Genomic DNA, 14,149 nt, shown 5'->3' with positions numbered 1-14,149 from the left:
GACGAGGCATAGTTATATAATAAAACGTAAATAATAGACTTGGGCTTCCTTGATTACTTTCCTTCCGAGGCCCATTTAAAACCCATTTGAGGACTTATCAATACTCTCTGGTTGAGAACAACCTCCTTGTCCACAAGGTTGAGAAGTATATCCCTTTCCTTTGACAGTATCCTCCATGATCCGTAATGCTCAGATAGATACATATCCGGTGGTCTCGGTGAATGGAACCAGTCACCAGTGAGGTTGAGAGTCCATCTACCATCTCCTACTACTGAAACATCTCCCAACAAGTCTATAAATCACCTGCAGCTTCAATATCGACAGACTTGTTATAGCAACCTTCATAGCAGGGGAACATCCAAGTAGATCATACGTCTGAGAACACGTCACTCTCACACCTTTTGTGTTTATCAAAGATATGATGTACATGTTTATCCTAGAAATGAAATCAGCTTTAAAAACTGCAGACAGCAACTCAAACGCTAGCAAAAGCGTAGCAAACTCAGTAACAAACAGAAGAATATGCACATCTCGGTTTCCACATCCCATGACACCCGTATCAGCTTTGAGAGTATATGGATCACTGGAAAGTGGGGTTGAACTGGATTTCTCAGTGGGCAGTTCCATGATTTGATGCTTCACCATTAAATCAGCTTCAAACATCATCTCAGACTTCATAGTTGTACTCACGAGTGTAGGGACTGAGAGCTGATTCTGGTCAGAGCATCAGCTTGGACTCTTTTGGCTTAATACAAGCAGCTCTAGTGTACTCCCTGGTAGAATAACAACCTTGTCCGCAAGGCTTCATAAGCCAAAAACTGAAACTGTAATCACAACTAACCAACTTGATAAAGTCTTTTAACTCTTTAGAGGTCTTGTAACACCGAGCAACAAAAACTTGACCACAATCTCAATTCTTCGGTGCCGTGAATTGTCTTGACCCTTGAGCCTTGTCGCAGCTCGACGAAGCACTTGATTTGGCCTGGATCCCACACATCTTGAGTTTCTCTATGCGCATAAGATCTTGAGTTGTTCTTCATGACAACCATACTGACACTCATCTTTCGAGAACTCACCAAGATCTCATAGGATCTGCAACAACTGTTGAATCTCCATGTTTCTTCCTAAATTTATTAGACCTGACTTGTTGAACAAAAGAAGGTTCAGCACATCCTTTGTAGTTTCTCACATTTCCAAACTCAAACTCCATTGTTCCTCCATCTTCAAGAGACTCTTATCACTGTATATACCTCACCATGTTCCAGCTCCCTCACATCTTTGGCTAAGTTGTTTGGATCCGATGTGCATCTCTCCGGCTTCTGATTCAAGGAACAATCTCTAACACCTGTGTCCACGCCGCTGATACGCCAATACTTTCACTCTGCCTATGAGCAATGAAGAATACTCACATCCCTTTGTGCCTCTGCACCGGAGAGTGGCTCTTTAGGTGACCTCGTAGCTATCATTTTTTTCCGATGCTATTTGTTTTTTTTATGTCATCGGGCAAAAAACTCGAATTCTGAGAATCAGGCTGATCCCAATCCGAATAAGTAGTATCTAATCTGAATCGAAATTGATTAAATATCTGAATTATTCAAAATTTTGGTATTTGAAGAACTGAAACCTAATCCGATCTGAACCAAACTATTTTGGGTATATATCCAAAATAGATTTATATACTTATATATATTAATTATTTTAAAATTTAATATATATATATATATATATATATATAAACATCTAGAATATATATGATACTTTTAAGTTCGTTTAAATACTTGAAAATATATACAAATAATCAAACATAAATATCTAAAATAGTTAAAATATACTCAAAACTCCAAAAATACTTAAATAATTATTAATTCGCTATCCACATATTTAAACCAAACCAATTTAAATTGCTTATCCAAATCCAAATCCGAACCGAATCCTCAAAGATCTGAATCGAACACGAAATCCCAAAAGACCCGAACGCCAACCCCTAATCACTATTATATATCATATATGTGTCATCATAGGTTACAAAAATATGTGTTATCATATAATTAATCGTATTTTATACGTACCATCAAATAAGTTTTCTTATAATTAATAATATTTTATATGTACAATCATATAAATAATCACATATATTATATTTTCAAATTTCAATGTGAAATATAAAAATCATAATTTAATTTGGTGTTTGAAATTGGGCTTTTCATTGTATTTTTCTTATATATATCGAAAACATTTTTATAATGATTATTGGAAAATATGTTAGTAAAAATCAAAATTTGAATATATGTATATTTTTGAATGAATTTTTGATATAAATCAATTTTAAATTATTATTTTGATTTGAATATGTATATCAAGTAACATAAACATATTAATTTTTAATATAATGTAATTAACTTTCAATTTTTTAATAGCATAAGCTCATTTTTTTTCCTAACTTACTCATATTCATGTTTCCAAACAACACTATTTTGTTTTAAACTTCTACTTATGTTGTCAAACAAAATCTTAAAATAATCTATACTATTAAAAGAGAAATACAAAAATAAAATACCCCTTAATTTTTTAACTTATTTACAATAGCATGCCACTGAAGTTATTAATTAACTTATATTTTGTGATTCTTTGTCTTTTCTTATTTAATTAATGTATTTCCAAAATCAAATTCTAACTAAAAATTTATGGCAACAATAATTAATAAAACTAAGTTTTTGTATTCTTTGTCTTTCACTATTATTTTATATATGTGTGTTTGGAAATGATTAATTCCATATATAAATTTCATAATTAAATACATACATTATACGGTAACTATTTTACTAATTCGAAAAATACATAATATATAGTATATACAACAATTTTACTATACATTATTATAAAATTTTAATCCATAAATAGTATATACAAAAACATTATTATATATTATCATAAAATTTGTATCCATAAAAAAAATACATTTGTTCGGATATACATGTCATATTCTAAAAATATTGATCATACAATTGATGGTTTACAGGATAAAATAAAATTACTCAATATAAACAATAAAATTATTGTGTTTTGAAATGTCATATTAAACAACTATTTGAACGGGTAAATTTTAAAATATATATTATAACTAATACAAAAAAAATATTTATAAAAAATAAAAATAAACATCCACGCGGGCGCGTGGATCAAGTTCTAGTTTATCTTATTAAAGTATAAGTGCTTTTAGGAAGGGTTTGGAAACATGAGTAGCAGTAAAAAAATACAACATTGTTTGGAAACATGGATAACAATATATTAAGAAGAAAAAAGTTGCGGGCTTATGTTATTAAAAAAAAATTGAAAATCCATATATTATAAGAAACTATATATTCAGGTTAGTTTTAAAATATACGAAAATAACACAATCTAATTACCTAAAAATATCTTTTGTCTAAAATAATCATAAAACAAAATTTAAACTTTATATATATATATATATATTTCAAATCAAAATATTAAATTAAAATCGATTTATATCGAAAATTGATTCAAAAATATACATATATTGAATAATTGACTTTTACTAAAATAGTTTCTAATAACCATTATAAACATATAAGGAAAATACAATACAAAGCCCAATTTCAAACACCAACTTAAATTTATGTTTTATATTTCACATTAAGCTTTAAAAATATAATATATATATGATTATTTATATGATGGTACATATACAATGTTATTAATTATATGATTATTTATACGATGGTACATATAAAATAAGATTAATTATATGATGACATATATATGATATATAATAGTGACATGAAAAATAAATAGCAACATATTTTTGAAAAAATAATATATGAAATATTATATTATACTTATAAGAAAAATAAAATAGCATTTACTAGAAAATAATAACATAACTCTGTCTACATACAATATTATATATAAGATAAAGCAAACATTTGCAAAGGTTAAAATCTAGTTCTACATAGATAATGAAGTTTAAAAAATGTTTTATCAAATGGATGAAAGAAAATGTTGACAAAAGATAAATTCATCACTAACTGACGTCGTTTTGGTTCTGCCGCAAGAGTGGTTGCGTTTGACCAAATAAAGTTTTCTGTCAAGATGAGCGTGGTATGCACGCGATGACGATGATGCAACATGATGAGGGGATGGGATAAAAGGCTATAGGAAAATCTGGACTCTTGAAAAATATCGTTCATCAAACCTCTCTCTCGCGTGATAAAACATGACGGAGTCCAGTGACGCCGGAGCTTCCATGGCTAGTAAGATCGGAAACTTACGGCTGGCCAGTGACATCGATATTAATGACCACATCGACCTCTCTGGGAAACCCTGCAGGGTATATTTCGATTTCCCTCATCTCATCTATCTCTGTCTCTGTGTCTCTCTTGTTAACCATATATATATGATTCCAAATCTCGATCTTGTGTATATGTACTTGATTTTGGATTCTGTGGCGTGGATCCGTAATCAGATTGTTCTTGGGTAGGAATTTAAGATCAAAATTTTTATTAATTTTCGTTTCCATGAACTCTTCAGGTTATTGATCTCTACACGAAGAGAGGCCTTTGTCACTTACACACCATAAATATATTAACTGGCTACTTCGTGCGGAGAATTGTTCCCATTTCCACAGAGTTTGTTGTACGTCACAAATCTGTCTCTCTCTCTCTCTATATATATTAATATAATCCTCATACATATTTTGTCTATTCTCTCAGATTCCAGATGTGAGCCGTGATCTTTACCAGTTGACTGGTATCTCCTACAAGGATGATTCTGTCTGTCTTCTTACTCACTCACTCATGTCAATCCGCTTCTTCTTTTTTTTGTCTTCCAACTTGATTCCCTGCCCATTTCAGGTTACCCTTCTGCATCACAGCGGCGCCTACACTAGGGATGATATCTTTCTTCCCGAGAACGAGAACCTCAGGACCATGGTTAATTTTCTACCTTTTCCTTCAAACACACGGCATATATGACTACTGATTATCACTGTTTTTTTTTTTCCTTCTCTCAAATTGCAGATGGTTGATGGATTCAACGATGATAAGAGGGTTATTGTGGGTATCGTGACTTCATTGGGGCAGGATGCCGTCTATGCCGTCGATGTCTACCAGACCGGTTCAGCAAATGACATTGATTTTGTGGCCAAAAATGTTGGCTTCTAAGAATGAAGTAGGCCCTAATTGTCTTGCCATGGGCACTGTGCCAGACATTTACTGATAATAAATCTTTGGTTATCTCAGTATTGTAACAACAACACTAAAAAGAAAAAAAACCTTTATGTAGTTGCTTGTGTGTTGTTGTTTTATTTCTCTTATAAAAAGATATTTTATTAGAGTGTTGGTTATTTTGGTAAGCAAAATTAATGTTCCTTAAGATCAAGGACCTAAAGCTAAAGAGGTTTACACCAAACCCCACATCAAAATGTTAAGCGAACCAACAATTCAAAAAACCAAAAAAAAAAAGGGCTCGTCTACTGTGACAGACCGTATCACCTCCATGTTCCCGTAGGATCCAGGCTGCACCACTCAGGTGCAAGGTTTCTACGCTACATTACACTTGGTCAGACCAGGTGGAGGGCTGGCTAACCCAACCGAGCGTCCTCTGTACCTCTGATGTTGGTCTCACCATCCCCCGAAGCACTAAAGCGAAACCATATATCCGCTTCCTCCAGTAGTGCCTTCTCCTGGATCCTTTGCGGACTGAGCCGTGTCTTTTCAAAGCATAGAAGGTGATATGAGCAGTTAATTCAAAGGGGGTAGATGGTCATTGACGCTTGACTAGATAAGAGAAAGTAGCATAAAGTAATCATGGTCTAGTTACTCAGTCTTTCATGCTTTATCTATATATTAGAGGAGAGATTGGAAGAGGAGGGGAATCGAGTGATTGAGTGAGGAAATAGATGAGAGAGCGATCTTCTGAGATGATCTTAGTGAGAGAGATCGTGATCAGACCCTTTGTATTCACTCTTTTATTGAATAAGAACTTGTTTCATCTTTGATTATCAGCATCGTAAATAGTAACAGAAGGTTCCCTGCTTTCCAAACGTGCCATAGGATCCAAAGGAATTTTCTTTTCTTAGTATCATTTGACGCTTTGTTTCTGCTACAAGTAACGAGATAATGGAGATTCAGGAATGTTCTATTACTTGAAAGGCCATGACGAGGAAGAGGAAGGCCGCCTAGGAGCTGCCAGACATCTTTAGCCACAGAGCAGTGGAACAAAACGTGGCAGATAGTCTCAGACCTATATCCACATACATGCCTCGTGATCTTAGACGTGCATTAACCGCCAAAGGCACCAGATAGTGCTCTCCAAAGGAAGTGCTTGATTTTAGGCGAAGTTTTAGTTTTCCACAAGTCAGATCATAGCTTCTTTTCTACAGGAGGCAATGTAGGACTGTCTGCTGCATCATTCAAGGTACTTTCCAAGAATTGATATCCTCTTTGTGAAGTATAGAAGATGCCACTTCCTCAGTGGTAAGCAACGAATAGATAGGATACAGTCAACATTTTGACTGAATCTTTTGATTCTGGTAAATCCCCTAAGTTCGTCCTTCCTCATCTTTGATTCGTTTTTTTTATTCTTTTCACTGTAACTACTACTCAATATCAGTTTATTTTTAATATCATTCACGAGAGTTTTCATCATAATTCTTGTACTGATGAATGCAATATTTCAATTTTGCAAAGTATTTTCCAGATATTAACAAACCCACGCTGACTTTGAAAAATTCTTCTTCTTCTTCTTCTTCTTGTGCATTTCTTGTGGTACTTTATGTCCAGACTGTGGCATAATTCTTCTTCTTGTGCCAATCAGCCCTACGATCACATAAAATATAGTATGAAGTTTTTATTTAAACATCAAAACATTTTGACGTCTGCCTCTTCTTTGGTCAGGCTTGTCTCTACTTTATGTTGGAATTTGATTCGCCACAACACTGAGAGTTTCCACTTTTTGTTGCACAGCCTCTGCTTTCTCCTCTTAGGCAGTGTTAGTGTATTTAAACATTTGGCAAGAAGATTTCACCAGAATACATTAGGCAATTGTAGAAACATTAGCCTCTGTTGGCTCCTTGACCAAGAGTGGTCGCAGGCATTGAAGACATCAATTCATAAGCACAAGAAATTCTGAGGCAGCTAAGAGTGTTCGCGGGCAGAAACACACATAAAACAACCCGGGGGCACTTGTTACAACATGAAATTAATCAAATGCAAAACTCTATCGTCAAATTAAATACCAAATCTTGTCTTACTTGAATCTTATCTCCAAAGAGAACAAAATGTATAAACCCAAATCTGAGTCAATTAGATCACGTTTAGCACCAACAAACTTATGATTCCAACTCAAACAATGCATAAGTTTTTTACTCTAGGCTACTACTACTCTTATATTTAGAAACTTCCTATTACAATGAAAACAATCTTCACTTTGCTCTCACCGGTCACATTTCTCACCTCATTCAGCTTGAGTCTCCCCATATCTCTTATGATGTCTTTTTGAAAAACATGTTGAACTTAGATTCAGATCTTAAGTTGTTGGAAATGATATTGTGCACTACCATCAGCAATTCTGGGAACCGAGAAGCAAAATAGCTATGAAATCCATCTGGCATGTCTCCCATAACCGTCTGAGAAACCATAATGAAAAATCAATTAGATTATGCTAGAGAAAAAAAAAAACAGATTTGAAAGATTTGTTTACGAGGAAATACCTGAATAGAAACTATACTCCCCTTTATATCTATCATGATATCAGAGTAGTGACATTTACAATTCCTGAAGAAACGCACCAATTCCCCAAAATCGTTGTCCCTGTACTTACTTCTCATTGAATTCAAGACATTTCCATCTACCTGGCTGACCCATTTCTTAGCCAATGCAGTCGTTATCTTTCTTTCAGTGGCTGTAAGATTTTGCAGAAAGGCTGGTACAGCAGTGAAATGGTCACTAGCCTCAACAATTAATTGAATCTTTTTATCTGTGCTCCAAAATATTGGATGTTTAAGCACTTCAGATGCACTAGGACTGCAACAATGAAGATAATGTACATTAGAGATTAGCCTTGTTGAAATGATTTTGAATCAAAATAAGAAAATGATGTTACCGTGATTCAGGATTAGAGTTCAGCAAACCTCTAACGAGTTGCTTAGCTTCTGGCAGATGATTTATTTCCGATAAACTTGGTTGGTTACTAGCAATGTGTTTAACACAATTCTTCTCATCTCCAAAAGGATGAAGACCACCGGAGAGTGAATAAAAGAGAATACACCCAAAGCTGAACATATCTAATGCATAGGTAACTGACTTGTCGACTGGCCGCCAACCTAAATTACTAGAACCTGAAAAGAGTTTGAAAATCATATTCCATAAGCATATAATCACAAATACAATACAACCAAAAGAGATAGTATACCAACTATTCAACTATGATCTCTTGTATTAATTTTGTGTTAAAAGATCATTCACTCTAACTTACTCGATAGAAAAGTACTAGACACCAACTCCTCTGAGATTAAAATGATGTCACCCAACCGTGACAATTTGGCAGTCAAAGAATCAGTAACCAAGATATTCTCTGGGTTTATGGCTGTATGAACAACTTTCAATGTATGCAAGAAGTCAAGAGCATAAGCTATATTCCTGAAAAAATAAACAGTTTACATCAGTCTCTAACTTTAATCTAATAAAGTAATAACATCACAAATCAAAACAGAATCTTACTTCATTAGATTTATTAGAGTTTCAGAAGGATTACTATTGGCATCCCACAATTGCTTTCCTTGCATTAGGTTGATTAAATCTGGATCTGCAGCAGACTTTCTTCCCCCGGTTTGTTTTGAGCTACAAAAACTAATCAACATATCTAAACTACATTTGCAAAGCTCAAAACAAATGTAGTTATACTGTTTGTCTGACACAAAACCAAAAGACGTAACAATATTTGGATGGCTGTCATATGAACTGAGCCTATCTATTTCTAAGTTACCCTTCTTAATAATAAGAGAGCGTTTCGCAGCAACATCACGGTTTTTAAATCTCCCCAAAAAGACTTTAGAACTTTTGCTTCCAAGTTGAGTGTCTAAACTGAGTTTCAAATCACCAATAGTCTCTTCCCCTTTATCTTCATTCCTCTTCACAAGATTCATACTGATTCGAAATTTGTTAATTTCTTCAACACTGGAATTTGGGAACAAACATCGACTATATGATGCACTTGTCACGGAAAAACTGGTAAAATCATGAGAGAACGTGAAATCCAGAGGATCTGAATCGATCCTGAAGTCTCCTCTAAGGGTAACCTGAAATGGGCATGAAAGCAAGTTGAAAGACAAAACAAAAAAAAACATGAAGGTGGATTGTTGTGAGCAAGATCACATAATACATACATGCACAGTTTTTTACTTACAACAAAATTATAGAAAAGGGAACAATTCTCCACACAAAGTAGCCATGGAAACGAAATAAACAAATTTGGATCTTAAACTAGACAAAACATAAAGTATTTATAAAGCAAAATCGAAATCACAAAACCGAAGGAAAGATATCATAATTTTCTAAGTAAGAAGATCTGATTACTGATCCAGAAAGATAAAGTCACAAAATCCAAATCAAGTACATATTACACACAAAAATACTAGATTTAGAATCATATGATATCGAGATCAAGAGCGATGTACAAGATAAACAAGAGAGATACAGAGATAGATGATATGAGGGACAATCGAAATCATACCCTGCAGGGTTTCCAAGAGGTGTCAGTGTGATCATTAATACCTATGTGATCAATTTTGTTGAGAGTGATCTCTGCAAAAATTCTTATATCTTCGTTGGAACTTTTTTTGGCAATGATCACCACCTTTTGCTTTATTTTCTCACCTGCTAAACTAAAAAATTGTGTCACAATGACTTCATTCCTCACAATTGTAATTGATGCACTGTTGAATGTATGTAAGAACTTACCGTTTTGTAGGTGTGCTAAATAGCAGAGAGCTGTTTCGAGCTGTAGGCTTATAGCTGAATTTTTATTTTCGATGTTTTCTAATATCCACTTCAGATGTTTACTAGCTAGCAAGGGAGACTGAAATTTTGATTGTCCTGTTAAATGAGATGAATGATGAATGAGATACAATGGGAATATTGGGCAAATAATAAGAAGTTTCTTACTAGTTTCTCTGGCAAAGTTTGCGACCCCCCTAGCTACTTCTTCAAAAACTTTGGGTTGTGGCCATGTATCCGCTATTTCGAGCAAAGCTTGAATCCCTTTACGTTCCTTCTGCAAATTATCTGTTGATGCAGAAGATGAATGTGTTACCAACAAAGATGAAACTAAAAAGAAATAAAAAGAAAAAGAAGAAGAGATAAAATGGAAGTACTATTTCCACATAAGTTTGCAATTGCTTTGGCAACCATCTCTACAGTCTTAACATCTCGAGCCTTCTCTGCTACGTTTGACAAAACCTCGATAATGTCTAGCTCTATGATTTGAGTCTGGCAGTTATCTGAAATGAAAACAGAGTAAATAAATAAATTATTTGTTTATAAATAAAACATGTGCGAGAAGACATTATGATTTGATTCTAGTAGTTATCTGAAAATGAAAATGGAGTATATATAAATGTTTGTGTTTATAAACACAGCATATGAGAAGCTAAAATCAAGTTTTAATTTACATGTCACTGCAAGGTTGGTTATTGCACCAACAGCAATTCTGTGAATATCCTCCGGATGATTTCTACTCAGAACCTCTATCAACACCTCGTGACCATATTCTTTCATAATTGTCTTATGATTTCTCTCTACAAGAAACATAACATATTAAGAGGTAATGGAACCAATTAAATATTAATAAGGCAACTGCAAGTAAAGCAATTAAAATAAATAGTGACTACAAAGATCGCTGAAAGAAACCTTCGGCAGTGAGATTAGCTATCACTTTTGTTGCTTGAAACTGAACATCAACATCTTTAGAGTCAAGCAGATCCAGCAATTTTGTCATATACACTTCAAAAGCAAACCACAGTCAAAGTGTCACTCTATTATTGTTGTTCTAATAAAACGGTAAAACATGGTATGGTATGAGAGATTACCCTCGCCGAAAAATCTAGCTTCAGGATTTACATCTTGGATCTGGGGAAGTTTTATTGGATACCCAAAGTTACTAGAATATTTTGTCTGCACAACAAAGATATCTCATGATACATAACAAACAAACAAAAAATGGTATTGAAAATCTATGTTATTTACCTCGTTAGTAAGACTCAGTTGTAGTATTTGCTGAGCACGCAGTGTGTGTCGTTCCCCTTCTAACTTTTCTTTTTGCTGAGTCACATCTTCCAACTCCTTTTGAAGTTTGCTGATATCTGAATTTTCTAACAACTCCTAAGCAATTAAAGAATGAATTATCATATTGAGTTAGAAAATGTAACATAAACCACAACCGGAATGAAAACGAAATAAAAAAAAAGGATATACTTGTTCAACTGGTTGAATAACGGGTTGAGACTTTGGCTCATTCATTTCCTCAACATCATCATCGACCTTTTTATCCTTTTCGAAAAAACTGAATCGTTTCTTCTTCTTTTCTCTGCAAATCGAGAGGTTAAGGTTAAGAATTTTTCTTTTATGGTTCTTTTCTAGATCTAAGGTTTTTTGTCAAGCTGTCTTCTCAGCTACTTTAAATAAGCTATTTGATGGTTTCATAATGTAGTGCAAACACAGAAAATAGAAAAGAACACAAATAAGACAGTACAAACTTGAATCTCATACACAGTGACTGTGAATCAATCTGCAGAAACAGAGTTTACAAAACACCACAAGAAGCATTAGAGAAGACGAGTTCATTTGCTAAGCTATGAAGTTAAGGAAACCACAAGGAGAAAAGAACTTTGCAAGCTAATCTAATCAAGACAAGACAAGGACATAAGAATCAAGACAAGTAAAGCTTTTCTCTTGGAAAGCACTTCGAGGAGCTCTCCCTGTTGGGGAACGACTAATGGAGAGACACGTACCTGTGGATCATCGGTGCAAGAGATGTGGCTGCTCAGAATCTATCCTTCACCTCTTCTTCCAATGTCCGTACGCACAAAGGGTATGGCAACTCGCCCCGTTCACTACGGCATTGGATGTGAGCAGAATAATAGATTTGATGGCTAGCTGGGAGACCTTATGCTCACTTAACTGTCTCCCTCCCGCTGGTATCACTTCGGGGTCTCTGTTCCCATGGGTCCTCTGGTCGATATGGAAAGCTCGAAACAAATTTGTATTTGAAGGACACTCTGCGTCTCCTGAGGACACCCTCTCGGCGGCCATAGCCTTAGCTCGGGAATGGAGTCAGGACGTGACGAAAGAAAGCCCAAATGCTCTTAGATCGCCTCCTCAACAAATCCCATCCCCGCCTGGAACGGTTGTTGTTCGGTCTGACGCAGCCTGGTCCTCTGTTTCGAAGAAAGCAGGTCTTGGATGGGTTATACTCGATGAAGCAGAGACTAACTCCTTCCAGTCTTCAGCGAGCCCGGTGCTTTCCCCACTTGCAGCAGAGGGTTTGGCTCTTCGCGAGGCAGTGAAACACTGCAGAGGAGAGGGACGGAATCGGACCTCCTTCGAGCTGGACTCAGCTCAACTAGTGAAAGCTCTCAACTCTGGACCCCCTTCCAAGGAGCTCTATTGCATTACCGCTGATGTTAACTACTTTATCTCAGCTTTTGAATTTGTCTCCTTTGTTTGGATACCTCGTGAGAAGAATTCCATGGCAGATTGCCTTGCCAAAAATGCATTGAATGTATCAGAACAAGAGGTTGGTGGTGCTTTCATAGCTCGCAACTAACTACTTTGGTTTAAATTAATGAATTGGTGTTTCAAAAAAAAAAGAAGAAGAAAAATCCTAAAATATGTTTCCATTTCATCGTCCTCTTCCTTCTTTCTTGTGTCGCACTTCTTCCTTTTTCTCCTCACAGCAATTACAGTACTCACAAAATCCTATTCTGATAATTCTATCAAATCAGTCGAAGTACGACATGTTGTCTCCAAAACCGAAAATACCAATCAAAATTATCCAAAACTTAGTTCTGCTTCGCCTCAAATCTCGAAATACATGGAATTTAAAAGAGCAGTGGAAGCATCTTCGAAATAAATGATCCAATGTACTAATCATTAGTAAGTTGATCTCTTATTTTTCGTGAGAATATCCAAAATTTTGACTCAAAACAAAATTGAATTTTTCAACAGTTGATCTGATTCAGCGAGTAAAGCTTAATCAGGTGAGATTTAGCAGCAAGGTATTCATAAAAAAGTCCCATAAAGTCGATGTGAAGCTAGGTAATGCGTTTATAGAACACAATATTAGCAAATCCTTTATTGCTCTCTCCACTAAAACGTCCCCAATTTGGAACATGATCATCATAAACCGGAGCTTGGAGCGTTTAGGCTGACTTGCATGTTGATAGATTCTTACCGGGAAAAAAAAAAAAAAAAAAAAAAGATTCTTACCGGGAGGATCCAAGTTGGGCCTCCGGAAACTGCAATTCAATGGTTGATTGTTAGAATTTGAATGGTTAGTGCGATGTTTTGATTGCTCAGGAAGCAAGATACATAACTAAATGTGGAAGATGGAAGATTGTTTCCCAGTAAAATCACTAACAATATCTGTAGCTCGAACTTTTCTTTAGACAAATGGTTGCAAGAACTGAGTTTAACTCTTTGATAAGCTTAGAAAAAATAGGAAGTTCTCATCTGCTCAAGCTTTAGGTACCATAAGACTTACTGTAGAAGATTATGGTCGTCTATGTTTGGCTAAAGGGCAATTAGTGAGGGTTTGGATGGATATTTGGTTGAGAGTTGATAACCTCTCACTAATATTGTCTCTCTCTGTTTTGGTGAATTTGAACAATGGAAGCAGTCTCACATCTTCTGTTCTGTGGCCCTGTTCGTTTGTACATCTGGAAGATGCATCCAGATGGTTCATCTGGATGTCTTATCCAGATGCTCCATCTGGATGTTGTTCGTTTCTTCATTTCGTCTATGCATCTAGATGAATCATCTGAATATAACTATGTTCGTTTGCTTTTCATTTTTTAACTTTCATCTGCATCTATGTGGACTTGTTAATAAAATGGCTAAAATATTTTTTTTTACGT

General features: G+C 35.0%; 2 protein-coding genes across 4 annotated transcripts; one reads left to right on the top strand and one right to left on the bottom strand.

Annotated features, from left to right (window-relative positions):
* Positions 1 to 4,095: 4,095 nt before the first annotated feature.
* On the top strand, positions 4,096 to 5,350 carry LOC106406915 (eukaryotic translation initiation factor 5A-1-like). 2 transcript variants are annotated; one of them, XM_048763711.1, is made up of 5 exons: positions 4,096 to 4,348; positions 4,549 to 4,653; positions 4,731 to 4,790; positions 4,872 to 4,949; positions 5,037 to 5,350. In XM_048763711.1, the coding sequence occupies exons 1-5, from the start codon at positions 4,235 to 4,237 to the stop codon at positions 5,178 to 5,180; spliced, it is 501 nt and encodes a 166-aa protein (XP_048619668.1). In that variant the 5' UTR covers positions 4,096 to 4,234; the 3' UTR covers positions 5,181 to 5,350. The 2 variants fall into 2 exon arrangements, with proteins under 2 accessions (XP_048619668.1, XP_048619667.1); XM_048763710.1 differs by having other exon boundaries at positions 4,731 to 4,949.
* Positions 5,351 to 7,075: 1,725 nt separating this feature from the next.
* Positions 7,076 to 11,016, bottom strand: LOC111203006 (serine/threonine-protein kinase/endoribonuclease IRE1a-like). 2 transcript variants are annotated; one of them, XM_022696372.2, is made up of 10 exons: positions 10,926 to 11,016; positions 10,688 to 10,813; positions 10,391 to 10,516; positions 9,978 to 10,301; positions 9,751 to 9,893; positions 8,739 to 9,316; positions 8,494 to 8,657; positions 8,122 to 8,356; positions 7,730 to 8,042; positions 7,076 to 7,645 (listed from the first exon to the last, which is right to left on the bottom strand). In XM_022696372.2, the coding sequence occupies exons 1-10, from the start codon at positions 11,011 to 11,013 to the stop codon at positions 7,502 to 7,504; spliced, it is 2,241 nt and encodes a 746-aa protein (XP_022552093.2). In that variant the 5' UTR covers positions 11,014 to 11,016; the 3' UTR covers positions 7,076 to 7,501. The 2 variants fall into 2 exon arrangements, with proteins under 2 accessions (XP_022552093.2, XP_048620414.1); XM_048764457.1 differs by having other exon boundaries at positions 9,751 to 10,301.
* Positions 11,017 to 14,149: the final 3,133 nt, after the last annotated feature.

This window comes from Brassica napus, chromosome C7 (assembly GCF_020379485.1).
Source record: "Brassica napus cultivar Da-Ae chromosome C7, Da-Ae, whole genome shotgun sequence".
NCBI classification, from domain to species: Eukaryota; Viridiplantae; Streptophyta; class Magnoliopsida; order Brassicales; family Brassicaceae; genus Brassica; species Brassica napus.
Note: the sequence above shows the minus strand (reverse complement) of the source record. Positions and strands in the feature narration are given on the sequence as shown.